We start from the raw sequence: 26399 nt of genomic DNA on the forward strand, positions 1-26399 counted from the left end.
TCTCGCAAATTTACCATCAATAGAGTATTAAGTTTTCTCCAGCTAGGAGTGGATAAAGGATTGGCATTAAGCACAATCAAAGGACAGATTTCTGCTCTGTCAGTGTGGTTTCAGCGGCCGCTGGCCACCCACTCGCTGGTTAAGACCTTCCTTCAAGGGGTCTTGCGTATTAGACCTCCAGTTAAATCCCCGCTTTGTCCGTGGGATTTAAATCTTGTTCTGTCAAGTTTACAGAAACAACCGTTTGAGCCGTTGGCTGATATTCCTTTGGTTCTACTGACAAGGAAGTTAGTATTTTTGGTTGCCATAGTTTCCGCAAGAAGAGTTTCGGAGCTGGCAGCCTTATCCTGTAAGGAACCATATCTTGTTTTTCATAAGGACAGGGTCGTTCTCCGCCCTCATCCTTCCTTCCTTCCGAAGGTCATATCCAGTTTTCATTTGAACCAGGATTTGGTATTACCATCCTTCTTCCCTAAACCTACTTCCAGAAAGGAAAGGTTGCTGCATACCTTGGATATTGTCAGGGCCATGAAGGCCTATCTTAAAGCTACAAAGAAGATCCGGAAGACAGATGTGCTGTTCATTCTACCGGATGGGCCCAAGAAGGGGCAGGCAGCTGCAAAGTCCACCATTTCTAGGTGGATTAAGCAATTAATCACTCAGGCCTACGGCTTGAAAGGGTTGCCTCCTCCAGTATCATTAAAGGCTCATTCTACTAGAGCCATGGGCGCCTCCTGGGCAGCACACCACCAGATCTCTATGGCTCAAGTTTGCAAGGCGGCAACCTGGTCTTCTGTCCACACGTTTACAAAATTCTACAAGTTGGACGTAAGAAGGAATACTGATACTGCCTTCGGGCAGGCAGTGCTGCAGGCTGCAGTTTGAGACCCTCGGATTCCGGGGGCTCCTCTTGTTCGAGTTAAATTTAAAATTTTTATTTTTCTCAACTAAGTTGGATTTATTATGATTTGAGTATATCTCTAAATTAAATCCTTTTGTCTTGGAGATGTTCTCCCTCCCCTCATTGTAAGCATTGCTTTGGGACATCCCATATAGTAATGAATGCCGCTCTGTGTCCCGTGATGTACGATAAAGAAAAAGAGATTTTTAATACAGCTTACCTGTAAAATCTTTTTCTTGGAGTACATCACGGGACACAGAGCTCCCACCCCTCTTTTTTGAGGACCATTTTGGGAGGCATACTGCTTGCTACAAAACTGAGGTACTCCTCCTATGGGAGGGGGTTATATAGGGAGGGGCATTTCCTGTTTGAGATTGCCAGTGTCTACACCTGAAGGTACTCCATATAACCCATATAGTAATGAATGCCGCTCTGTGTCCCGTGATGTACTCCAAGAAAAAGATTTTACAGGTAAGCTGTATTAAAAATCTCTTTTTTCCTCAAAATTATATAAATACCCATTAAAGCGGAGCTCCACTCATCGGAACCCCCCCCCCCTCTGCTGTCGCATTTGACACCTTTCAGGGGGGAGGGGGTGCAGATACCTGTCTAAAGACAGGTATTTGCACCCACTTCCCGCCACACAGTCTGCGGGCAGGACATCAGATCCTGTCCCCCCCCCCCCCCCCGTTGTGTTCTGGGAAACACACAGCGCCCAGAACACAGCGGGAACCAGTCAGTGCAGCGCGACTAGCGCATGCGCCGTAGGGAACCGGGCAGTGAAGCCGGAGCGCTTCACTTCCTGGTTCCCTCACCGAGGATGGCGGTGGGAGCAGCAGAGTGACGATGCTGCGGACTGCGCTGGACTCCAGGACAAGTAAGTGTGCTGATATTAAAAGTCAGCAGTTGCAGTATTTGTAGCTGCTGGCTTTTAAAAAAAAATTTTTTTTCGGTGGACATCCGCTTTAAGGACAATGTAAAAAAAGAAGTTTGTTTGCAAAGATTTCAAAGTTATTAAAAATAAAAAAATGGAACAACTCAAGTATATAAGTATTCACAGCCTTTGCTCGATACTTTGATGCACCAATTACAGCCTCAAGTCTTTTTTAGTATGATGCTACAAGCTTGGCACAGCGTCGGTGCAGATCTCTTCAGAGATGTTCAATGGGGTTCAAGTCTCGGCCCTTGCTGGGCCACTTGAGGACATTCAGATTTGTCCCATAGCCACTCATATATTATCTTGGCTATGTGCTTAGGGTTGTTCCCCTGTTGGAAGATGAACATTTGCCCCAGTCTGAGGTCCAGAGCCCTCTGCAGCAGGATTTCATTAATGATGTCTTTGTACATTGCTGCATTCATCTTTCCCTTGATCCCGATTAGTCCCCCAGTTCCTGCCACTTAAAAACATCCCCTCAGCATGATGCTGCCACCACCATGCTTCACTGTAGAGATTATTGGAAAGGTATTGGTCAGGTGACGAGTCCTTCAGGTGCCTTTTGGCAAACTCCAGAGAGGCTGTCGTGTGCATTTTTACCGAGGAGTAGCTTCCAACTGGCCACTCTACCATACAGGCCTTCAATGGTAGAGTGCTGCAGAGTTGGTTGTTTTGGAAGGTTCTCCTCTCCACAGAGAAATACCGGAGCTCTGTCGGAGTGACCATCGGGTTCTTTGTAACCTCCATGACTAATGCCCTTCTCCCCCAATCATTCAGTTTGGCCGATCGGCCCACTCTAGGCAGAGTCCAGGTGGTTGCAAACTTCTTCCATTTACAGATATTGGAGGCCATTGTGCTCATTGGGATTTTCAATGCCGCAGAAATGTTTTCTGTACCTTTTCCCTGATCCGTGCCTCGATACAATCCTGTCTCTGAAGTCTACAGACAATTTCCTTGGACTTCATGGCTTAGTTTGTGCTCTGACATGCATTGTAACTGTGGGACCTTATATGGACAGGTGTGCCTTTCCAAATCCTGTCCAAATCCTGTCCAATCAATTGAAATTACCACAGATGGGCTCCAATCCAAAGTTGTAGAAACATCTCAGGCCGGGTTCACACTAGTCCGACAAACGCTCCGACATTGGGAGCTCATGTCGCATGACGTATGAAAATTAATGTTTCCCTATGGGAGCCGACTTAACTGGTCCGACACATGTCGGAGCGACTTTGCAAATGCTCCCTGTACTACTTTCGTCTTGCACGCTCTGACTTTGGCATGCGACTTGTACTCTGCTGATCTTGAGAGGGAACTCCACGCCAAATTTTAACAAAAAAAAACAGCATGGGTTCCCCTCCAAGAGCATACCAGGCCCATGGGTCTGGTGCAGATTTAAAGGGGAACCCCCTACGCCGAAAAAAAGGTGTGGTGGTCCCCCCAAAATCCATACCAGACCCGTATCCGAGCAGTAGCCTGGCCGGTCAGGAAAGGGGGTGCGGATGGGCGAGCGCCCCCCCTCCTTAACCGTGCCAGGCTGCATGCCCTCAACATTGGGAGGTAGGTGCTCTGGGGCAGGGGGGCGCGCTGTGGCACCCCCCCACCCCAAAGCACCCTGCCACCATGTTGAGGACAGGGCCTCTTCCCGACAACCCTGGCCGTTGGTTCTCGGGGACTGCAGGCGGGGGGCTTATCGGAATCTGGGAGGCCCCAAGGGGGCCCCCAGATACCGACCCCCCCCCCCCCACCCTAGGTGAATGAGCATGGGGTACAAAAAAATAAACACTAAACAGGTTTTTAAAATATTTTATTAGTCCGCTCCGGGGTCTTCTTCCGACTTCTCCGCTCTCCCGGGGTCTTCTTCTGACTTCGGAGGTCTTCTTCCGTCTTCTCCGCTCTCTTCTTTTGCGCTCCCCGGTTCTTCTCCCGCCTTCTGGTGCCTTCTGCCGGGCTGCGCTGCCGCTGCTATCTTCTTTGTAGCTCTTTTACTAGCGGCAGCGGCCCGCCCGGGCTTCTTCCGCCGGCTTCTTCTTCCCTCCCTCTTTTTTCCGGTGTTGACTCAACATTTTCCTCCCGCTGTAATGCCGGGTGCACGGCTTGCACCAATTTATATAGGCCTCTTATGACGTCACAGTCCCAGAATGCTCTGGGTGGTGACGTCGCCACGCGGAGCATGCTGGGACTGTGACATCATAAGAGGCCTATATAAATCGCCGCGCACCCGACATTACAGTGGAAGGGAGCCTTGAGTCAACACCGGAAAAAGGCGACAAGGAAGACCGGGCTGGCCGCTGCCACTAGTAAAGGAGCTACAAAGAAGATAGCGGCAGCGCAGCCCGCAGAAGGCATCGGAGAGCGGGAGAAGAACCGGGGAGAGCAGAAGAGAGCGGAGAAGACGGAAGAAGACCCCCGAAGTCAGAAGAACCCCGGAGAGCGGAGAAGTCGGAAGAAGACCCACGGAGCTGACTAATAAAATATTTTAAAAACCTGTTTAGTGTTTATTTTTTTTGACACTTTTCCTCCAGGTGAATGGGTAGGGGTACGATGTACCCCCATACTCATTCACCTAGGGTGGGGGGGCGGTAAGCCCCGCAGACCCAGACAACCAACGGCCAGGGTTGTCGGGAAGAGGCCCTGTCCTCATCAACATGGGGCAGCCCAAGTGTTAGCCTCTAGGGAGTATTCCCTTTGGTAGTAGGCCTGATAAACATTTTTGCTACAAGTTAGTTTTGAATATTTTACACCCTTCACTGCTCCAGAGGCTAGATCTGTTTTTCATATCTCTACACACTGTATATAGTGTGCCAAATGTATTTTGCAGTGCACTTTATTTTACCTGTATGCTGTATTGTACCTCTTTTTATTTTCAATAAAAATCGTTTAAAACGGGGGGGGGGGGGGGGGGACATGGGTGCAGGTTGCTTTGGGGTGGCCGCAGAGCACCTACCTCCCCATGTTGAGGGCATGCTGCCTGGCACGGTTAAGGGGGGGGGGGGGGGAGAAGCGCTCACTTGTCCCCACCCCCTTTCCTGACCGGCCGGGCTGCTGCTCGGATACGGGTCTGGTATGGATTTTGGGGGGACCCCCACAACATTTTTTTCTGCGTAGGGGGGGGTTCCCCTTTAAATCCGCACCAGACCCATGGGCCTGTTATGCTCTTGGAAGGGAACCCATACCGTTTTTTTTTTTTGTTAAAATTTGGCGTGGAGTTCCCCCTCAAGATTCATATCAAACACAGTGCCTGATATTGGCATGGATCCAAGTCTGATCCCCACTCATTGAAAGTCGGACTTCATGTCCAGGGCAAAGTCAGATCAAAGTAGTATCCTGTTCATGAAAGTTGGATGGATGTAGGATCTGTGTAGGACCAATGTCGCAGAGCAAAGTAGGATAAAAGTTGTGTAGTATAGTGTGAACCCAGCCTCAAGGATGATCAGTAGAAACAGGATGCACCCAAGCTCAATTTTAAGTGCCATAGCAAAGGATGTGAATACTTTTGGACATGTGCCTTTTTTTTTTTTTTTTTTTTTTTTATAAATTTGCAAAGATTTCAAACAAACTTCTTTCACGTATGCTAACAACACTGTTAATATCGGGGGGATAGGATACCCAATAATTCTCTTGAGGCGGAAAGGAGCTCTATCACTAGATTTGGGGAGGCAAGGTTGAATTGACAACAGTCCATCCAGTTCAACCTGTGCAGGTGTACATGTGTCAGCGTTGATTAATTATTTCCCTTTTTCCTGTATATTGTGTTCTTTAAGATGCACATCAAACAGTTTTAAAAATATCAATGCTCCCCACTGACACCACTACATGTAGAAGAGTTCAACATTCTTACCGCCCTGACAGTGAAAAATTCCATGTGCTGCTTAAGATTAAACCGCTTCTCCAATCTCATTGTGTGGCCCGGTGTCCTCTTGCACCCCTTGAGATTGAATAGCTTTTTTCTTATGCTGAGTGTCGCCATTGAGGTATTTGTAAATCGCTATTTTTGTCCCCTCTCAAGCGTCTACTTTTAAATACCTAGGCATACAGGTCACTCCTCAATTGGGAAACTTTTGTTGCTTGAATATAGCGCCTTTACGGTGTCTCTTTTTAGTGACAAAATAAAAATCGAGAAGAAACTTTGGCCATCATGGGTGGGTAAAGTGAATCTAGTGAAAATGGATTTTTATGCCCCAGCTATTGTATTTCCTACAGAATACCCCAATGGTTATCCTATTAACCATTTAAAGTGGATATAAACCCACTTTCACCCTTTCTAAACTACTGCCATAGTGGTTCTTTTATAAGGATATACATGCCTCCTGTATGTATCCTTACCTGTCAAATGTTTATATTGTGAAAGATAATGTTGCGCAGAATAAATTGATACCCAACATGTCACGCTTCAAAATTGCGCTCACTCTTGGAATGACGATGAACTTCGACCCTTAAAAATCTCCATAGGCGACGTTTAAAGAATTCTCCAGGTTCCCAGTTTCGAGTTGGAGGAGGTCAAAGGCTAAAAGAAATGCTCACGTTCCAACGATTGCGGCGGTATCTCACGTGTGATTGGAACACTGTTTTCATATGCGGGTGCGACCTAGGTATGTGTTTTGCTTCTGCGCGCGAGCTCGGCGGGACGTTTATTTGGTGATCACTTGGACAAATACATCCCAAAATTTTGGAGGGAAGAGCTCTCTACTTCCTGTAAAGAAAAGTAGCAGACGTCCCTCGTTTAAAACCTCAGGGACTGCTTCCTCAAATGTCTCAGCGTCTCTGTGGTTCTGCCGCCAACAGGGCGCTAGGGCCAGGGGTAAGCCGCAAGGCTAGGGCCAGAAAAGGCCCTGGGTAGAAAAATCTTCTAACTCGGCACCAAGTCCTTCTTTTTGGGTGGGGGGGGGGGGGAAGAAGGCTGCTGCACTTTGTGGACATTTTGGAAAACCACAATGCAACTGTACAGCCTTTAAATGCTTGTTTTTGCCTGAGGGTAGAGAAATAAGGTGTACCTCTTACTGTGGCCAGTGGGAGTAGAAGAGTGCCCCTTCATTGGTGTCAGCTGGAGGGATCGTGCTCCATTGATATAATTTGGCGGAATAGAGCACGATCAATGGTGGGAGGAATGGTGCCCCCTATGTGGGTGTCATTTGGAGGATGGCGCCACATCATTGGTGTCATTTGGATGAATAGTGCCCGTTGATAGGGGGAGGATTGGTACCCCATGATTGATGTCATGGGATAAATGGTGCCCTATCATTGGTGTCTGTTAGAGGAATAATGCCCCGAGGGCTGGATAAGTGCAAGAAAAGGGCCACAGTTTGGAGACCACTGCTCCTCATTCTGTAACGTCTGTGGACCGTCTCCACCTCCTTGCACCCTTCTTTCACCACTGTGCACCCACTTTCCTCATTTGTGTGTTTGCACCTCCATTCTTTCATCAGCCTCTGCTCCCACCCCAGACCTGCATGCCTATTCCCATGTTTTTAACAATGCAACTGTACAGCCCCCACCACACTTTCAGCTAATATCTACATGTCTTGTAAAATCTGTAAAAAGCTGCTTTGGATTTTGATGAAAGATCAGTTTTTAATAAAGTAACATAAGAAAATCACCTTATTTTTATCATTAAACAAATTACTTGTTTCTCTCTAGGAGTTATGAAGATCCACTTAGCGATCATTATGGCTCATCATTGCCTCAGTCTGGAAGTCTTTCCAGTCTTGGACCTGCTCCGTTGACTGCAGTACCCAGCGGCCCGTGGCGGCAGCCAGAACTGCCAGAAGTTCTTGCTATGTTGAGTTACACACTGGATGCTGTCAGACTGAATGCTGCTGCCTACTTGCAGCACCTGTCCTATCGTAATGAGGAGGTCAAGAAAGAGGTTTGTGTTTTTTTTTTTTTTTTGTTTTTGTTAATTATGTAGCGCAGTTTTTCTATACGAGATCTAAAAGCTTACTTCACCCACAAGGAAGACATCCATAAATACATAGCAAAGGAGAATTATTGCTGTGATGATAGTTAAAGCGGATCTCTATTCAAAGGGGGAAGCTCTGCTTGTCTGCCTCCGCTGCCACATTTGGCACCTTTTTTGGGAGAGGGTACTTGGTTTTAATGGGTATGCGCTTCCGGCTCAGTTCGCCCATTCAGAGCTTGGCGCAGTAGGAAACTGGCTGTGAAGCTGCAAGGCCCAAGAACAGATTAAAAAATTTGCTGCTGGCTGCCTGGACAGGTAGGTGCCCTAATAGTAAAAATCAGCAGCTACAGTGTTTGAAGGAACTCCTCTTTTAACTATGAAGTTACTTAATAGATATTACACATGATGTATTCTGAGCTCTGAAATTTTACGAATTGTCAACATAATGTAAACGGTTGTTTATGCCTCTTCTGTAATTGGCTATTGTGTGGGTAGTCCCCTTTTGAGGACAACAGATATCTGCTGAGAAATTGAATGGCTAGGAACTTGTATCGTGTTGGACATTATCCTCCCTCCTTTTTTTCTTTTTTTTTTTTTCTACAGTTAAGACCTATGCTTGGTCATTGGCAGCATGAAGAGCAATATTTCTGCTCTCTAGCTTCTTTTCTTTTTTTTTTTTTTTTACCAGAAAAACCGACTATTGACATAACACGGAATACATTGCATACAGTTACATTTGCTAATTGAGATACATTTTCACTTGACAGTCCGTGTGATTAGTACTGCCCACATAACTTGCATTACACAGTCACATAGATACAGGTGATATATACATCTTTGCTTTCTTAGCCAAAATGCCAGCAAGGTATTACTCCCAGGGGTAGTTTACACCACATCTGAGTTTTAAGTTTGAGTAGCTCAAAGTGTGGGGCTATATTCAGGGGCGTGTAATCGGCCAGATTTCTGGTAACCTCGACACTCAAGTACTTGATCTTTGATACTCTAGACATGGATAACGGAGGGACAGTTATAGGGGGAGGGAATACATCTATTTGTAGAATTTGGGACTTGTGCCAGTTTTATACGCGGACCCGAATATCCTCCCATTTGCTCAATGAGTCGTAGTGCAGCTTAGAGTGATGGACCTTGGTCCGCTAAACATAATATGGTGTCATCTGCGTATAATCCTATTTTCTCTTTCGTTCTTTGATGGACACAGCACTTTAATCTTGACCTTAGGGTTATATCGCCACCTTTAGGAGAGGACTAGGCAGAACATGTAAAAACAGCAAAGCTGCACAGTACCGCCCAGGGGGCAGTCCTACTGGCTATAACCCCTTACACTACATCCAGCAGCTCAGTTTTTTTTCTGCCTAGTGTAGAAGGACCTGGCTCCCAGTGGGGACCATTGGTCCTTGGGATTTTTTTTCTTTTTGATTCCTGTGATCTACTATCAACAGCCAGGCTGGGTAATATAGACCCTGGTAGTCTCCCCAGCCACGCCCAGGGGCAGCCGGTAAGCTATATCCTCCACATATGATCCCGCTACTACTGTCTGTGTCAGTGTGCAATGGCCGACAGCCACCCGTACCGCTCAGGTGATGGGTCTGTCCGAGGGTTGCGTCCAGCAGTTCCCACAGGAGGAGTTAGTATGGTTCCGCCTGCCTCGGCATTCCCTGGGAGGTCGAATTGGGGGTCTCATGCTCCTCTTTTTTTCTCTCCCCTTGCCTCCTCCCCATGGGGAGGAGGCAAGGGGCCGCTGCACAACTGAACGGGGGTCTCTATGTCCGGCGGAGGGAGGGCTTTGCTGGGTGTTTGGGGTCCGCTCTTCCCTATTTTTGGGGCATAGTGGGGTGTTTGGTGTGCACTTTTGTGAGAGACCACCGCGCGGAGGTCAGTGCGGTTGCACCATTTTCCTGTAGTCTTACTCAGGAAGTCCGGCGGCCATTTTCCTGTAGCCTTAGTCTGGAAGTCCAGCGGCCAGCATGTTAGCTTGTTTTTGCCTCAAGCGCTGTTTTTCCTTCTGGAACGGCGCAAAATGCACAAACACCTCATGAGGGAGAGCACACAGCACAGTACCTGGGCCGGTGTGGTGAGTCCTGCGGAGTGTCCCTCACTCTGTGGCAGCTAGGAGGGTGGACTTTTGGTGTACCTGGCCTGCGGTCCCTAATGGTGTCAGGTGGGGTGCGTCAGCAGCTGGCGCTTCTTCTCCAGACATCCCTGTAATGGCAACCGGTCCACCTGCGGTGCCTATGGACGCTTTTGTTTCTAGGGTGAAAAGCGACGTGCAGACACAAAGGGGGTAAACGCCCCCCCCCACCGTCTTCTGGGGTAATCTCTGATTCAGACTCGGGCCTTGCTGTGGCACACGGCCCCTGTTCTGACATTTCAGAGGATGCAGACCAGGACCAGAGAGACTTGGAAATACTCGGGAGACCGATCGGCTGCACTCGGGAACTGAGTATTTCCACTTGCCTCTGAGTGTCACTGTTGCCCTACCATCTCTGGCCAAATACTGCACACCACAAAGGCTTGAATTTTGTTTGTTTTGCGAGACAACACTTGCAAACCGAGTCAGGATTAGAAAAAAAAAAAATTGCTCGTATTACAAGTCGTTTGTTAACCGCGTTACTCGCAATCAGAGGTTCCACTGTATGTATATACTTAAAGATTTTTTTTTTTTTTTTTTTTTTACTCTTCTGCTATGTGCCTTTCGTGTTCCATCTTAGCCGTCTTGGTTGCACTCTTTCATTTCTTATTTCATTCTTTGTAATGTTGGAATGCTAACAATGACCTTGTATTTTTTGAAGGCTTTTTTTTTCTTATGTTTTTATGTGCATTTTTACATTAGAGTTTAGTCAGCCAGGATTTGTTTCAGCTCTGTTAAACGTATTTCCCATTGGAATGCACTGGCCCAATACCTTTTTCTATTTAGTATGCTCTTAAAGCTCTCCTATTTTTCCTCATTTGTTTTTAGGACATTATACAATTTAATATCTAGCAAAGAGGACAGTTTAGGGAAGTCTTTTGACATTCGGGTCCTTGTATTACTGTTGTGTTTCCTATTATTTTTTTCATTTATACTGAATATAATTGACTCGTGGTCTGTTTTCTAAGTTGCCCCGTATTTCTACATCCTCAATCAGGTCTGTATTGTTGGTAATCAGTAGGTATAGTAACGCATTGTTTCTTGTTGGTGCATTCACCATCTGACCCATTAAATTGTCCTGCAAGACATTTTAATTTGTTTGCTCCATAGGGTTATATATATCACATATTTTATTTTTTCAAGGAAATAACTTTTTTTTTTAAACAATTTATAAACATTTTAGATATTTGGGAAATGTCTGATAACTGTGCAAATTAATCTTGTATATGAAACTGCAGTTGCTGCTTCTTTTTCCCCTTGTTGGCTCCAAGTACACTGATGGTGCCTTGGCTTATCTTATCTTTGTTTTGTTTTTTTCTCCTTTTTTGAAGGTTTGTCGCCTACGTGGAATACCACCTCTGATCAGTCTCCTGGAGGATTCAAGGGCTCCTGTCAGACTTGCAGCATGTGGGGCACTAAAGAATCTCTCGTATGGCCCTGCACGTGAAAACAAAATGGCAGTAAAGAACTGTGATGGAGTGCCAGCTTTAGCAAGACTCTTACGCAGAAGAGGAGAGGGACACGAAGGGAGAGAGATGGCAGAGTGTGTAACTGGTGAGCCTGGAACTTTGTGCAGGTTTAAAAGTGTAATGCCACGTACACACGACCATTTTTCACGATGTGAAAAATTACGTGTTTTTTTAATGTCATTATAAACGATCGTGTGTGTGTGTGTGTGGGCTCCAGAGCATTTTTTGCGACGTTAAAAATAGCCATTAAAAATTTAAAACATGCTCTAAATTTTCGTGGCGTTTTTCACGTTGTCGTTTTTAACATTGTAAAAAAATGGTCGTGTGTGGGCTTTAACAACGTGAAAGCAAGTTATGAGATGTGAGCGTTGGTTCTGGTAAAACTAGCATTAGTAATGGAGATGGCACATTCATCACGCTGTAACAGACTGAAAATCACAAATCTTCTCTCACCAAACTTTTACTAACACGAAATCGGCAAAAGCAGCCCCAAGGGTGGCGCCTTCCAAATGGTACTTCCGCTTTTTTATAGTGCCGTCGTACGTGTTGTACGTCACCGCGCTTTGTTCAAGCATTTTATTTTTCACAAGAATCGAGTTGAAAAAAACATTTTTTTTTTCTAGACCGTTAAAAATGGTAGTGTGTACGCGGCATAAGAGTTTGCTAGTTCTAATGATGGGTTAAACACTTGCTGACAGTGCTATAGCCCAATTATGGCTACAGCGTGGCCAGCCAGTTCTGGAAGGTGTCATGATGCCGTCCCGTGACCCCGCCCACTGCATCGTGCTGTTATCGATGTGTCCTCGGGACACAGCTGATCACAGAACGGGGTTAAGAGCCAATCAGCGACTCTTTACAACATAATCAGCCATGTCCAATCACAGCTGATCACAATAAAACGCTAGCCAGTTATCTGAACTATTTTGGGGACATGATAGGACTGTATTAATCGGTGCACTGAGTGTGAGTGTAGCGGTCCTCTTCACACAAACCGGCTATCGGCTCTCCTACACTGTCAGCATGAGGAGGGGAGAGCCGATAACTTGCTTGTGTGAGGGGGACTTCTACAGTGAGGGAAAAAAAGTATTTGATCCCCTGCTGATTTTGTACATTTAACAGAAATGATCACACTATATACTAGGACCGAAACAACGAATCGATTTATTAAAATTGTAATCGATTATGAAATTAATCGATTAATCGGCCAGTAACCTAATGGGGTTAAAAAAAACTAAAATTGGCCCTTTATAGTACAAAAAGAGCAAATCGCTACTGTAAATATTACTTTCACTGTCCCACAGTAAAAAGATGAACCCCTTTACAGTAGCGATTATTTGCTCTTTTTGTACTTCGGCTCTCGCAGGGTACTAGGGGCGTGCGCGCGCCCCCGAGTCCCGTGCCCGGCGGGCGCGATCGCCGCCGGACACCTGCGATTGCTCGTTACAGAGTGGGGACCGAGAGCTGTGTGTGAGGCCACCCCCCCCACAGTAAGAACACACCCAGGGAACATACTTGACCCCGCCCCCTAGTGTTAACCCCTTCACTGCCAGTGGCATTTTTTATAGTAATCCAATGCATTTTTATAGCACTGATCGCTATAAAAATGCCAATGGTCCCAAAAATGTGTCAAAAGTGTCCGAAGTGTCCGCCATAATGTCGCAGTACGGAAAAAATCGCTCGCCGCCATTACTAGTAAAAAAAAATATATATATATTTTTTTTCTAAAAATATGTAGAAGAATACGTATCGGCCTAAACTGAGGAAAAAAATGTTTTTTGATATATTTTTGGGGGATATTTATTACAGAAAAAAGTAAAAAATATTCATTTTTTTCAAAATTGTCGCTCTATTTTTGTTTAAAGCGCAAAAAATAAAAACCGCAGAGGTGATCAAATACCACCAAAAGAAAGCTCTATTTGTGGGGGAAAAAAGGACGCCAATTTTGTTTGGGAGCCACGTTGCACGACCGCGCAATTGTCAGTTAAAGCGACGCAGTCCCGAATCGCAAAAAGTGCTCTGGTCTTTGGGCAGCAATATGGTCCGGGGGTTAAGTGGTTAATGAGTGAAATAAGAATTTGATCCCCCCTATAAATCAGCCAGATTTCTCAATCCCAGGTGTCTTCTATACAGGTAACGAGCTGAGATTAGGAGCACTCCCTTTAAAGGGAGCGTGTTGCCTGTATAAAAGACACCTGTCCACAGAATCAAAGAGCTGTCCAAGCATGTCGGGACAAGATTGTAGACCTACACAAGGCTGGAATGGACTACAAAACCATCGCCAAGCATCTTGGTAAGAGGGTGACAACAGTTGGTGCGATTATTTGCATAAAAATAAAATTGTCACGCTACCTTCATGCAAAATCTCATCTCGTGAACTCCACGATCAATGATCATGAGAATGGTGATGAATCGGCCCAAAACTACACGGGAGAATCTTGTCATTGATCTCAAGGCAGCTGGGACCTTAGGCACCAAGAAAACAATTGGTAACACACTACGCCATGAAGGACTGAAATCCTGCAGCACCCGCAAAGTCCCCCTGCTCCAAAAAGCACATGTACAGGCCCGTCTGAAGTTTGATGATGAACATCTGAATGATTCAGAGGTGAACTGGGTGAAAATGTTGTGGTCTGAGACCAAAAGCAAACTCTTTGGCATCAACTCAACTCGCTGTGTTTAGAGGCGTAGAAATGGTGCCTATGACCCCAAGAACACCATCCCCACCGTCAAACAAGGAGGTGGAAACAATATGCTTTGGAGGTGTTTTTCTGCTTAGGAGATAGGACAACTTCACCACATCAAAGGGACGGGACCAAGTACCGTCAAATCTTGGTTGAGAACCTCCTCTCCTCAGCCAGGGCATTAAAAGTGGGTCGTAAATTGGTCGAGCATGACATTGACCCAAAACACAGGGCCAAGGCAACAAAGAAGTGGCTGAAGAAACAGCACAATAAGGTTCTGGAGTGGCCTAGCCAGTCTCCAGACCTTGACCCCATAGAAAATATTTGGAGGGAGCTGAAGGTTCGAGTTGCCAAATGTCAGTCTTGAAACCTTAATGACTTGGAGAGGATCTTGAAAGAGGAGTGGGACAAAATCCCTCCTGAGAGGTGTGCAAACCTGGTGGCCAACTACAAGAAACGTCTGATCTGTGATTGCCAACAAGGGTTTTGCTACCAAGTCCTGTTTTGCGAAGGGGTCAAATACTTATTTCACTCCTTAAAATGCAAATCAATTTATAACTTTGAGAAGCACTTCTTGGTTCTTTCTCGCCGTTAAAATAAACCATTAAAAATTGTTATAGACTGATAATTTCTTTGTCAGTGGGGGATCAAATACTTTTTTCTTTTTCATACATCGTGGGACAGAGTCAGGCTTAATATTTCATTACCTGCTGGGTTATACTTCATCTCCAGGTGAATGGACACTGGTAGACCAAAGGTCTTTAGACAGAAAGTGATCCCATATATAACCCCTCCCATACAGGAAGCGCTTCAGTTTTTTTACCAGTGTCTGTAAGGTGGATGGCATGGTTTGTTTGAGCTCTCTGAGCTCCAGGTCTCTAGTCCCACAACCAGTTCTTAAATGAATCAAGGGATTGACCGATTGGATCCATTTGACACAGGCTTTATATGCTTGGATAAATGCCTCGCTAAGAAGAAGACACGAGATCCTGCAAGGTTTTGCCTGTAATGTGACATCTGGACCCTGCAAAGTGGAATCCTGGACACCACAGCGCTAAGGCATTCATGCAGAATGTTGTACAGGTCCAAGGGAGTGGACCCTAAACATGAAAAGGGTACCCAGTCCCTGAAGGTCCTCAAGTGACAGGAATCTGCCGTGAGGGGTGAAGATTGGGCTCTTAGTTTCTAAGCTGCCCTGCGTCTGAACGGGTAAGTGAAACCCTTTTTTCCCACCTCGCCTTCCAGGACAGCAACACATGAGATGATAGGCTCCACCCAACAGAAAACGCAATAAAATCATAGCTGTTTATAAGGCCCCGCCTTACCCCTTTTTCCTCAGTATTGATTGTGTTTCTCCGACAACGAAACTTTTTTTTTTTCTCTCTGACCAGAAGACTAAAAAACTGTCGGATGGTATCCCTGTGAGCCAGGTGTAGGAATGCCGGTGAAGGCTACACTTACCTGCCACCTCAGAGCTTCTCACAGGTCGCCGCAAAAACTGCATTTATGGTTTGGGCACTTCAACCCCCCGCCGTTGCACGCTGCTCAGCAGTTCGGGTCTCCTCCCTGGTCTTTCCCTGATACAGCGGTGCCATTTTGCCGGAGTCTGATCGTTACGAACACTAGGGGAAGACACTGCACGTTACAAGCCTCATTCTCGGGCTGAACTTCCGGTCACAGCAGGAGTTGGGGTTACTCCACCAGGAAGTAGGTCAAAAGCATAGAGGAGACGCCGGACCCGCGTGGCTGCGGAGACTGATGCATTCCTGTGCATAGCAGGACTCGGTGAGCTGCGAAGAGCTAACAGTCTGAGCCCACCTCATGGACAAGGAGGATGGAAAGAAGGCAGAGGTGGCTGCAGGAAAAAGCAAACTGGGACCAGGTAAGTGCCGTTTTCTTACCGACTTGGGGATTGTTTGTTCCTCTGGGGAAAGAAGGGGCATGCAGCCATGGTATAGGGCAGTGTTTCTCAACTCCAGTCCTCGGGGCGCACCAACAGGTCTTGTTTTCAGGCTTTCCATTATTGTGCACAGGTGATTTTATCAGTTTCACTGCCTTAGTAATTACCACAGCAGTTTGATCTGAGGGAAATCCTGAAAACATGACCTGTTGGTGCGCCCCGAGGACTGGAGTTGAGAAACACTGGTATAGGGGACAGCAAGAGTGATTATAGGTTTTCCTCTTTTCTTACAGACTCCCCCCAGTGGAACACTGGAGGTCTCTGATAAACCACCTTCCTCATCCGCTAGCACCATTGCCAGTAAAAAGTGCGGTAATTGCTGGGAATGATTGTCAAAATCCCACGCCAAATCTTTTTGTGTTGGATGTATTAAACTAGCTGGGAAAGAGGCCTCGGGTCTAATGAAAGCTTTTCTCAAATCTGTACAAGAGGAAATGTACTATACAATCTATCCGCATCTCTAGGCAGACACCCTTAGTACTAGGTGCAAAGGAACCTACCCCTAAAGACGGTTCCTTATCGCAGGAGAGTTTACTGTCATTTAGGATTAAGTACCTCCTTTTCCCTTTACCAGGGGTCCCCCCCCCCCAGCTCAAACTAGGGAAGAGGATGAGATGGAGTAAGCAGAAAGGCAGGCAAAATCCGAGCTCTCTTCTAATGAGATCGGCTTGTGGTCCAGACAGTGATGTAGAGGACATCAAGCTTAGTAGGCACCTTTTTGGTCTAGAAGACTTGGAGGGATTTCTTCAGGCAATCTATGCCACTGAAGAAATCCCTGAGCCAGCAAAGGAAAACTCTGCACGGGATAAAATGTACAGGGGCTTGGTTAAGAACCAAGCTAGGGTATTTCCACTACGTATTTCCGGTTCGGTATGCTTTTTTTGTGTGTTTCCATTATGAAAGCGTGCCATAAAAGCGAACCATACCGGATCATTCTGGGTCCTGCTTCAGATGTGGGGCCATAGAGAATGGAATGGTTCCATTAGGGCGGACCTACAAATACATCTCACTGATTGATTGGTGGACGTGCTAGGCTTTTTTCTAAACCTTGCATGGTCCCGGATGGTCCGATTTGCAGTGGAAATGCTCTGCAGAATAGACCGGACCATTCTAACCCGTTCCATTCTAAGCGACCCGAACCGATCCGCTCAGTGGAAACGAGGCATAAAAGACCTAGTTCTCCAGGAGTGGAAAATGCCTCTGCAGTGGCCTATATAAACCACCAAGGCGGTACCAGGAGTCATTCAGCTCTGAATGAGGTGAACTACATACTATGAAGAACATATTTTAAAACCCTAAAATTAGTGTAATAAAATATAAGCAGCGCTGTAAACAATGTAAGATGAAATATCAGTTTTCACAGGTATTCAAAAATAATGCTAATGTCCATAAACATCACCATTCGACAAAAGTAAATATGTGCACAAATTCCAAAAAATATATATAAATGTGTTTAAATATTAATTGAATATAAGTCCATAAAACACATCACACCCGGTGTCAGTGAATCCTCTCCCGTCAGATGCAAAACTCACCAACTCATATTGCCTTACAATTCGGCGTGTAAATGTGTACAAAAATACCTCACTGGTAGGTATAGCAGATAATCCCAGTTCCAACCAATTCACAGCCAGAAAGCTCTGCATATAAATAAAAGTGCTCAAAATAGCGTGATACCGTAAAATCCGTTTAATAACACACTTAAATCTTCAAATATAGCACTCACATGAATCTCAAAAAATAGAGCAATACACTGCACAGCAAACACTCGTTCAGAGATGAACAGAAAACCAAGTATATTGGTCACAGCAGACCCAAGGTGTCAACTGATCGCTCTCCACCTCCCCACTGTTTCTTCCTGGATCGGCCTTGATGCGTCACATGTTCACTTCAGATGGTTGCCGCACAGCCACGCCCTGACATGTTTCGTCATAAAATACTTAGTCATGGGATTGATGAACTACATACTAGCCTGGGCAGAGGGACATGTGCCAATTATATCGGCAGTCCATATCCCAGGAGTAGGGAACTGGAAGGCAGATTATCTCAGCCACCAGCAAATCTGCCCAGCTGAATGGTCCCTGCACCCAGAGGTGTTCCAGGAAATTTGCCAACGTTGGGGATGGCCAGAGGTCGACCTACTGGCATCCAGGTTCAACAACAAATTACAGCAGTTTGTGTCCCGAACAAGAGATCCTCTGGCAATCGGAGCATATGCTCTGTTAGTTCCATGAATCCAATACTCCCTGGTTTATGCTTTCCCTCTGATCCCTCTCCTTCCACATTTGCTGCGCAGGATTCGGAGAGAAGGGGGTTCCAGTCATTCTGGTGGCACCAGCCTGGCCCAGAAGGCACCTATGTGTCCTTGGGAATTGAACTTGGTGCTGTCTGTGTTGCAGAAGCTACCATTTGAACCTATTAAGGAAATCCCATTTAGACTTGCTGTCACGCAAGCTAGCCTTCCTGATGGCTATTACCTCAGCTAGAAGGGTGTCATAGTTGGTGACCAATTCCGACCATACTTAATCCTTCACCACGACAGGGTCGTGTTACGACATGTTCCATCCTTTTTTCCAAAAGTGGTGTCGGCCTTATTTAAATTAGGACATTATTTTGCCTTCTTTTTTATCTCTGCCTTGTTCAGCGGAAGAGACTGCATTCTTTGGACATGGTCCAGGCAGTCAAGGTTTATTTGTCTACATCTGCGGAGATCCTTTTACCAAAAGGACCCAAGAAGAGGCAGGCAGCTTCCAGGGCTTGCATTGCCAATTGGGTCCAATTGATCATTCAAGCCTATGTTCTGAAACGTAAAGCTCCTCCCTTTTTAGGGTGAAAGCTCATTCTACCAGGGGTGTAGGACCCTACTGGGCTTTTCGCCATCTGGTAACTGGCTCCGATTTGTAAGGCTGCTACTTGGTCTTCAGTGCATACGTCCACAAAATATTATCAAGTAAGTTATGATGGCTATTTTTTGGCAGTGCTTCTCCCTCCCCTCAAGGCTATTGCTCTGGGACGTCCCAGCAAGTAATGAATATTAGCCTGACTCTGTGTCCTATGATGTTTGAAAAAGAAAATGGGATTTTTTTAAATCATACTTGCCTGTAAAATCTGTTTCTTTGAATACATCATGGGACACAGATGTCCCTCTCCTCCCCCTTTTTTTTTTTTTTTTTTTGAGGATTGTGTGCTTGCTACAAAACGGATGTGCTTAATTGCGCAGTCGTGCGACGTGGCTCCCAAACAAAATTGGCGTCCTTCTTTTTTTCCCCACAAATAGAGCTTTCCTTTGGTGGTATTTGATCACCTCTGCGGTTTTTATTTTTTGGCCTTTAAACAAAAATAGAGCGACAATTTTGAAAAAAAATCAGTATTTTTTACTTTTTGCTATAATAAATATCCCCCAAAAATATATATATATAAAAAAAAAATGTTCCTCAGTTTAGGCCGATACGTTTTCTTCTACCTATTTTTGGTAAAAGAAAATCGCAATAAGCGTTTATCAGTTGGTTTGCGCAAAATTTATAGCGTTTACAAAAATAGGGGATAGTTTTATTGCATTCTTATTATTATTTTTTTTTACGACTAATGGCAGCGATCAGCGATTTTTTTTTTATTTATTTTTTTTTTTTTTTGTGACTGCGACATTATGGCGGACACTTCGGACAATTTTGACACATTTTTGGGACCATTGTAATTTTTACAGCAAAAAATGCATTGTTTATTGTGAAAATGACAATTGCAGTTTGGGAGTTAACCACAGGGGGCGCTGATGGGGTTATGTGTGACCTGAAGTGTGTTTACAACTGTAGGGGGGTGTGGCTGTAGGTGTGACGTCATCAATTGTGTCCCCCTATAAAAGGGATGACACCATCAATGCTGCCGCCACAGTGAAGAACGGGGAAGCCGTGTTTTCACACGGCTCTCCCCGTTCTTCAGCCCTGGGGACCGTTCGCGAGACTCCAGCGGCGATCGGGTCCGCGAGTCCCGCAGCTTCGGAGCGTGCCCGCGACTGGGTACTAGTACAGGATGTACCTGTACGTACATGTGCCCAGCCGTGCCATTCTGCCGACGTATATGTGCAGGAGGCGGTCCTTAAGTGGTTAAGCAGGGCACTGATTATCAGTGTCCAGATTATCAGTGCAGTCCCACCAGTGCTATTATTTAGTGCAACCTAGTAATGCAGTCTCTGTGCCCATCAGTGCTCATAAGTGAAAGGGAGAAATATTACCGGTTTACATAATTTTATAACAAACTGGAAAAATGTTGTTTTCCTTTTTAGCAAAAAATAAACCCATTGGTGAATAAATACCACCAAAGGAAAGCTGTCGGTTTACAAAAAAAAAATTCATGAGTACAGTGTTGCATTACTGCACAATTGTCATTCGAAGCTTGACAGGGCTGGAAGGGGGTAAAAGTGCCCAGTAGGCAAGTGGTTTAACCACTTTAATACCGGGCGTTATCACCCCATTATCATTATTCCTGCCCAGGCCAACTTTCAGCACTGTCACGCTTTGAATGACAATTGCATGGTTGTGCGACGTGGCTCCCCAACAAAATTTACCTTTTTTTTCTTCTCACAAATAGAGCTTTCTTTTGGTGGTATTTGATCATCTCTGCGGTTTTTATTTTTTGCGCTATAAACAAAAAAAGACTGACAATTTAAAAAAATAAATAAAAATCTTTTTACTTTTTGCTGTAGTAAATGTCCAATTTAAATATTTTTTTTTCTCAGTTTAGGCCGATCCGTATTCTTCTACATATTTTTGGTAAAAGAAATTGCAATAAGTGTTTGGTTGGTTTGCGCAAAAGTTATAGCGCCTACAAAATAGGGGAAAGATTTGACTTTTTTTTTTTTTTTTTACTATTAATGGCCATTTTTGCCAAGACTGCGATATTGGGGAGGACAGATCGGACACTATTTGACACTATTTTGGGATCTAAATATGCACTGATTACTGTATAAATGTGACTGGCAGGGAAGGGGTTAACATTAGGGGGCGATCAAGGAGTTAATGTGTTCCCTAGGGAGTGATTCTTACTGTGGGGGGAGGGGACTCACAAGGGGAGGGGACGATCGGTGTCCCTATGTACAAGGGACACACCATCGGTCTCTCCTTGACTGGACGTGGATCTCTGTGTTTACACACACAGATCCACGTCCCTGGCTTTGTGACGAGCGCGCACGCTCCACACTGCGGGAATCCCGGGATGTCATATGACGGCCGCCCGGCGGGACGAAAGGTTCCTGCGGCCGTCATATGACTATACAACGGGCGGGAAGCGGTTAAGGAAAATGTTTTATATGAAGGCACACGCACTGCTTTATATGTGTATATGTTAATTTTAATTTATTTTATTGGTAAATCTTCACTAGGCACTCTTTGGAATTTGTCTTCTCTTGACTCTATCAAAATGGAGCTAGTGGACCAAGCCCTATACACTTTGACTCAGGAAATCCTGGTCCCTTATTCAGGATGGAAAAAAGAGGGAGGATCAGTAAATGTGGAGGATGGGAAATCCCAACATATTGAATGGGAACCGTCTCTAATTAATACAACAGGGTGTTTGAGGTAAGCATGCAGAGAGTTTGTGCCGTTAAACATTTTAAATGACTGTCACATAAAAAAAATGCAGCCTGTAAAATAAAATTATGTATGTATGTACAGTGAGGAAAATAAGTATTTGAACACCCTGCTATTTTGCAAGTTCTCCCACTTGGAAATCATGTAGGGGTCTGAAATTGTTATCGTAGGTGCATGTCCACTGTGAGAGACATAATCAAAAAATCCAGAAATCACAATGTATGATTTTTTTAACTATTTATTTGTATGATACAGCTGCAAATAAGTATTTGAACACCTGAGAAAATCAATGTTAATATTTGGTACAGTAGCCTTTGTTTGCAATTACAGAGGTCAAACGTTTCTTGTAGTTTTTCACCAGGTTTGCACACACTGGAGGAGGGATTTTGGCCCACTCCTCCACACAGATCTTCTCTAGATCAGTCAGGTTTCTGGGCTGTCGCTGAGAAACACGGAGTTTGAGCTCCCTCCAAAGATTCTCTATTGGGTTTAGGTCTGAAGACTGGCTAGGCCACGCCAGAACCTTGATATGCTTCTTACAGAGCCACTCCTTGGTTATCCTGGCTGTGTGCTTCGGGTCATTGTCATGTTGGAAGACCCAGCCTCGACCCATCTTCAAAGCTCTAACTGAGGGAAGGAGGTTGTTGCCCAAAATCTCGCAATACATGGCCCCGGTCATCCTCTCCTTAATACAGTGCAGTCGCCCTGTCCCATGTGCAGAAAAACACCCCCAAAGCATGATGCTACCACCCCAATGCTTCACAGTAGGGATGGTGTTCTTGGGATGGTACTCATCATTCTTCTTCCTCCAAACACGGCTAGTGGAATTATGACCAAAAAGTTCTATTTTGGTCTCATCTGACCACATGACTTTCTCCCATGACTCCTCTGGATCATCCAAATGGTCATTGGCAAACTTAAGACGGGCCTTGACATGTGCTGGTTTAAGCAGGGGAACCTTCCGTGCCATGCATGATTTCAAACCATGACGTCTTAGTGTATTACCAACAGTAACCTTTGAAACGGTGGTCCCAGCTCTTTTCAGGTCATTGACCAGCTCCTCCCGTGTAGTCCTGGGCTGATTTCTCACCTTTCTTAGGATCATTGAGACCCCACGAGGTGAGATTTTGCATGGAGCCCCAGTCCGAGGGAGATTGACAGTCATGTTTAGCTTCTTCCATTTTCTAATGATTGCTCCAACAGTGGACCTTTTTTCACCAAGCTGCTTGGCAATTTCCCCGTAGCCCTTTCCAGCCTTGTGGAGGTGTACAATTTTGTCTCTAGTGTCTTTGGACAGCTCTTTGGTCTTGGCCATGTTAGTAGTTGGATTCTTACTGATTGTATGGGGTGGACAGGTGTCTTTATGCAGCTAATGACCTCAAACAGGTGCATCTAATTTAGGATAATAAATGGAGTGGAGGTGGACATTTTAAAGGCAGACTAACAGGTCTTTGAGGGTCAGAATTCTAGCTGATAGACAGGTGTTCAAATACGTATTTGCAGTTGTATCATACAAATAAATAGTTAAAAAATCATAAATTGTGATTTCTGGATTTTTTTTTTTTTTGATTATGTCTCTCACAGTGGACATGCACCTACGATGACAATTTCAGACCCCTCCATGATTTCCAAGCGGGAGAACTTGCAAAATAGCAGGGTGTTCAAATACTTATTTTCCTCACTGTATGTGTGTGTATGTTATTCGTAGTTTCAGTTGTCCGGGTGTAAAAACTCTGCTGCATTGCTGATACATGGTAGAGCTGCACGATTCTGGGAAAAATGAGAATCGCGATTCTTTTGCCTAAAATGAAGATCATGATTCTCAAAAATGTAAACAAAACGGAGCTTATGTGCTTAAATACAGTATATGTAAATCTGACGGACTGTTTACATGTTAAATTTTAAAAGCCGCAGCAAACCTGATGACCTTACATGCTTGCTAATGTGAAAAAACACCTCTGATTTTCACATTTAATTATCACATTAGCAAGCATGTAAGGTTTGCTGCTGCTTTAAAAATGAAACATGTAAACAGTCCGTCAGATTTACAAATACTGTATGTAAGCACATAAGCTTAGTTTTGTGTTGAAAATAACTGTGAAATCTAAAACTCTGTTGGGTGTAACAAGATGTCCACTTGCCCCCTTCTCACTAACATTACTGTGTGGGGTGGAGCAAGACGGCGGCAAAGAAACGTCACTTCCTGACGAGACAGCCGCCGCCGGGTGTACCAAGATGGCCGCCGCTCCGGAGCTAGGCCGAAGCCGGGACTTTCCTATGGCCGCACCTGAAAATCACGGGTCATCCAGCCTGGAGATCGCGGGGGGGGGGGGGGTGAATCGAGAGCGCGTTCAAAAGATCGCGAAAACGCTATTAATCGTGCAGCTCTAATACATGGCCACTGCATGTCTCCCAACACTTTTCGATGTGACAGATATCTGCTGATGGTGCCACGTACTGTACAAGCCTGTGGGCGAAATCGGTTTTTGGTAAGAATTGGTATTTACACACCCAGAAGTTTGCAACAGTTGTCAGCAACATTGCAGAATTTTAATTCACAGGCCACCAGACGGGCAAGTATATAGGATCTCTTTTGAGAGATTGCCTTTATTTAATTTCATCTCTGTAGTGAAAGGTTAACTTTGAAAGTGAAGTTTACTATTTCTTTATACAGCATTACCTTTACGAAGTTAAATTTTAACAAAGAAAAAACATAAACCTAAAAACCTTTTCATTCTAGGAATATCTCATCTGAACGCTCTGAAGCGCGAAGAAAAATGAGAGAGTGTGAGGGGCTAGTGGATTCTGTAGTCCACGTATTGCGGTCAGAGATTGGTCATGGACATGTTAACAGCAAGGTACAAATACATGCGCCTCTCAATTGAAATTTGAGAAATTATTTCAGTTGTATATGAATACTGTAAAAAAAAAATCTAGATATTTTTGCTGTGTAATATTTATCGCTAAATGTCTTACTACATATAGGGGGACAAATTTTAATGTTGAATTCAGTAGTAAAGCCTAGTAAACATGGGCTGACTTTCGGCACGTGTGTATGGCACGTGTGTATGGCAGTCGGTCCGTCAGGTGCCGGCTGTTCGGCCGGCTTCTGTCAAACAGCCATGACCAAAAAAAGGTCTACCGATCGGCGTACTCAACTGCATGTTTGTCAGAACACAGAAGCACAGCAGAAGAGATCGCTGTACTAACATTAGGTTGTTGGCACAGCAGCTCTGACCTGAGCTGTCAGTTTTTTCTCACTCAACCCCAGCAGGTAGTAGTATGTGTGAGGCTTTGGTCATGTGTTTGTCATCAGTACCTCTCTCGAATTCTGTTTAATCTTTCTTTCCAGATCTGTCCCTTTTTGAGCCCCCCCCCCCCCCTCTCCATATTTATCTCTCGAGTGTATGTCTCTATCTAGATCTATAATCTCCACATGGGAAGCGATAACTTAAAGGGTCGCTAAAGGAAAACACATTTTTGGCTGAAATGACTGTTTACAGGGTATAGAGACATAAAAGTTAACTGATTACTTTTAAAAATGATTAAACATAGATTAAATTCAATCATATAATGTGCCTGTAGTTTCACTTTCGTTTTTTAAACTGGTTTCATGTTTATGTGAAGTAAAGAGACCCACAGAACAGAAACAAACAAATCCAGGGCAGTGTTTTGTTTTTAAAATGAATCTTGATTGGTTCTGAGGAGTTTTAGACACACAGCTTGGACCACAGTGAAAAGCTGCCATGAGATTTTTCATAAGGAGCCAGACAAGCAGGAAGTGTGGAGATCACAGCAGAATTACAGCAACTTCAAAGCAAAAACGAACAATGAGGACATGAAACCAGTACTGCAGTAAGGTAAAGGAAGCTATTTAGCTAAAAAAAAAAATTCCTTTAGTGATCCTTTAAGGGAAATTAATCAAGGTTGCTGCTCAAAGTAGTCTCAAGAATTGCATATCTGGATGACCTGCTCCTCTTCGCAGCATCTCCAGAACAGTTAACCAGAAATCTGGAACTGACAGAGGATCATGAGAGGTCTGGGGTGGCTGCTAAACCTGGAATAGTCCAGTTTGATTCCATCTCAGCGCATTACCTACCTGGGGTACCTGCTAGACTCCACCATCCAGTCGACAAGGCTACATTTTCATCCCCTTCAAACATAATGGACCAAAGCCAGGAGTAGTTGGACACCTTAGTATATAATCCACCTCAGGTAAAAAGATTCCTCTGGTGGTGGAGGGAAATGGTAAATCCTATCGCAGGGTCGTCTATGGCTCATCCTGGTCTCCAGGGTAGTGATCACAGACGCAATCGGCAAAGTCTGGGGTGCACACTTGGGAACCCTACTGGCACAGTGCACCTGGAGGGACGAGGAGCTCAAAAGGTTGTCCAATTGGAAGGAACTGAAAAGAGGGAATTACAAGGCCACCACATTCAAGTGCGCTCAGACAACTCCTCGGTCGCATATGTAAACAAGCAAGGTGGCACGAGGAGTGAAATCCTGCTGACCCTGGCAACAGAAGTCCTGAGCTGGGCCAATACCAACGCACTGTCCCTATCGGCGGTTTTATATAAAAGGGGAAAAGAATGTGGTGACAGACTTTCTCAGCAGAAAACAGCTGAGAGAGGACGATTGGGTCCTCAACCAAGAGGTCTTTGTTCTTGTATCCAAAAGATGGGGACCCCTGTGGTGGACCTCCTCGCATTAAAGTCAGAACGCAAAAAATGTTTCTTCTCCTTAAACAGGTGGAAAGACGCACAAGAGGTGGATGCTCTAACACAGTGGTCATCAACCCTGTCTTTGGGGCCCACTAACAAGCCAGGT

The 26399-nt window shown here is 45.0% G+C and overlaps 1 protein-coding gene across 4 annotated transcripts in view; it reads left to right on the forward strand.

Annotated features, from left to right (window-relative positions):
- The window catches only part of LOC120909128 (catenin delta-1-like), a 144520-nt gene that overhangs the window by 50475 nt on the left and 67646 nt on the right, over nt 1-26399 (forward strand). For all 4 annotated transcript variants that reach the window (XM_040320795.1, XM_040320792.1, XM_040320793.1 and 1 more), the window contains exons 6-9: nt 7470-7698; nt 11212-11434; nt 21365-21560; nt 24313-24430. In XM_040320795.1, coding sequence (XP_040176729.1) covers nt 7470-7698; nt 11212-11434; nt 21365-21560; nt 24313-24430 — 766 coding nt within the window. The remainder of the gene's footprint in view (nt 1-7469; nt 7699-11211; nt 11435-21364; nt 21561-24312; nt 24431-26399) is intronic.

Source organism: Rana temporaria, chromosome 8 (assembly GCF_905171775.1).
Source record: "Rana temporaria chromosome 8, aRanTem1.1, whole genome shotgun sequence".
In the NCBI taxonomy this organism is placed as follows: Eukaryota; Metazoa; Chordata; class Amphibia; order Anura; family Ranidae; genus Rana; species Rana temporaria.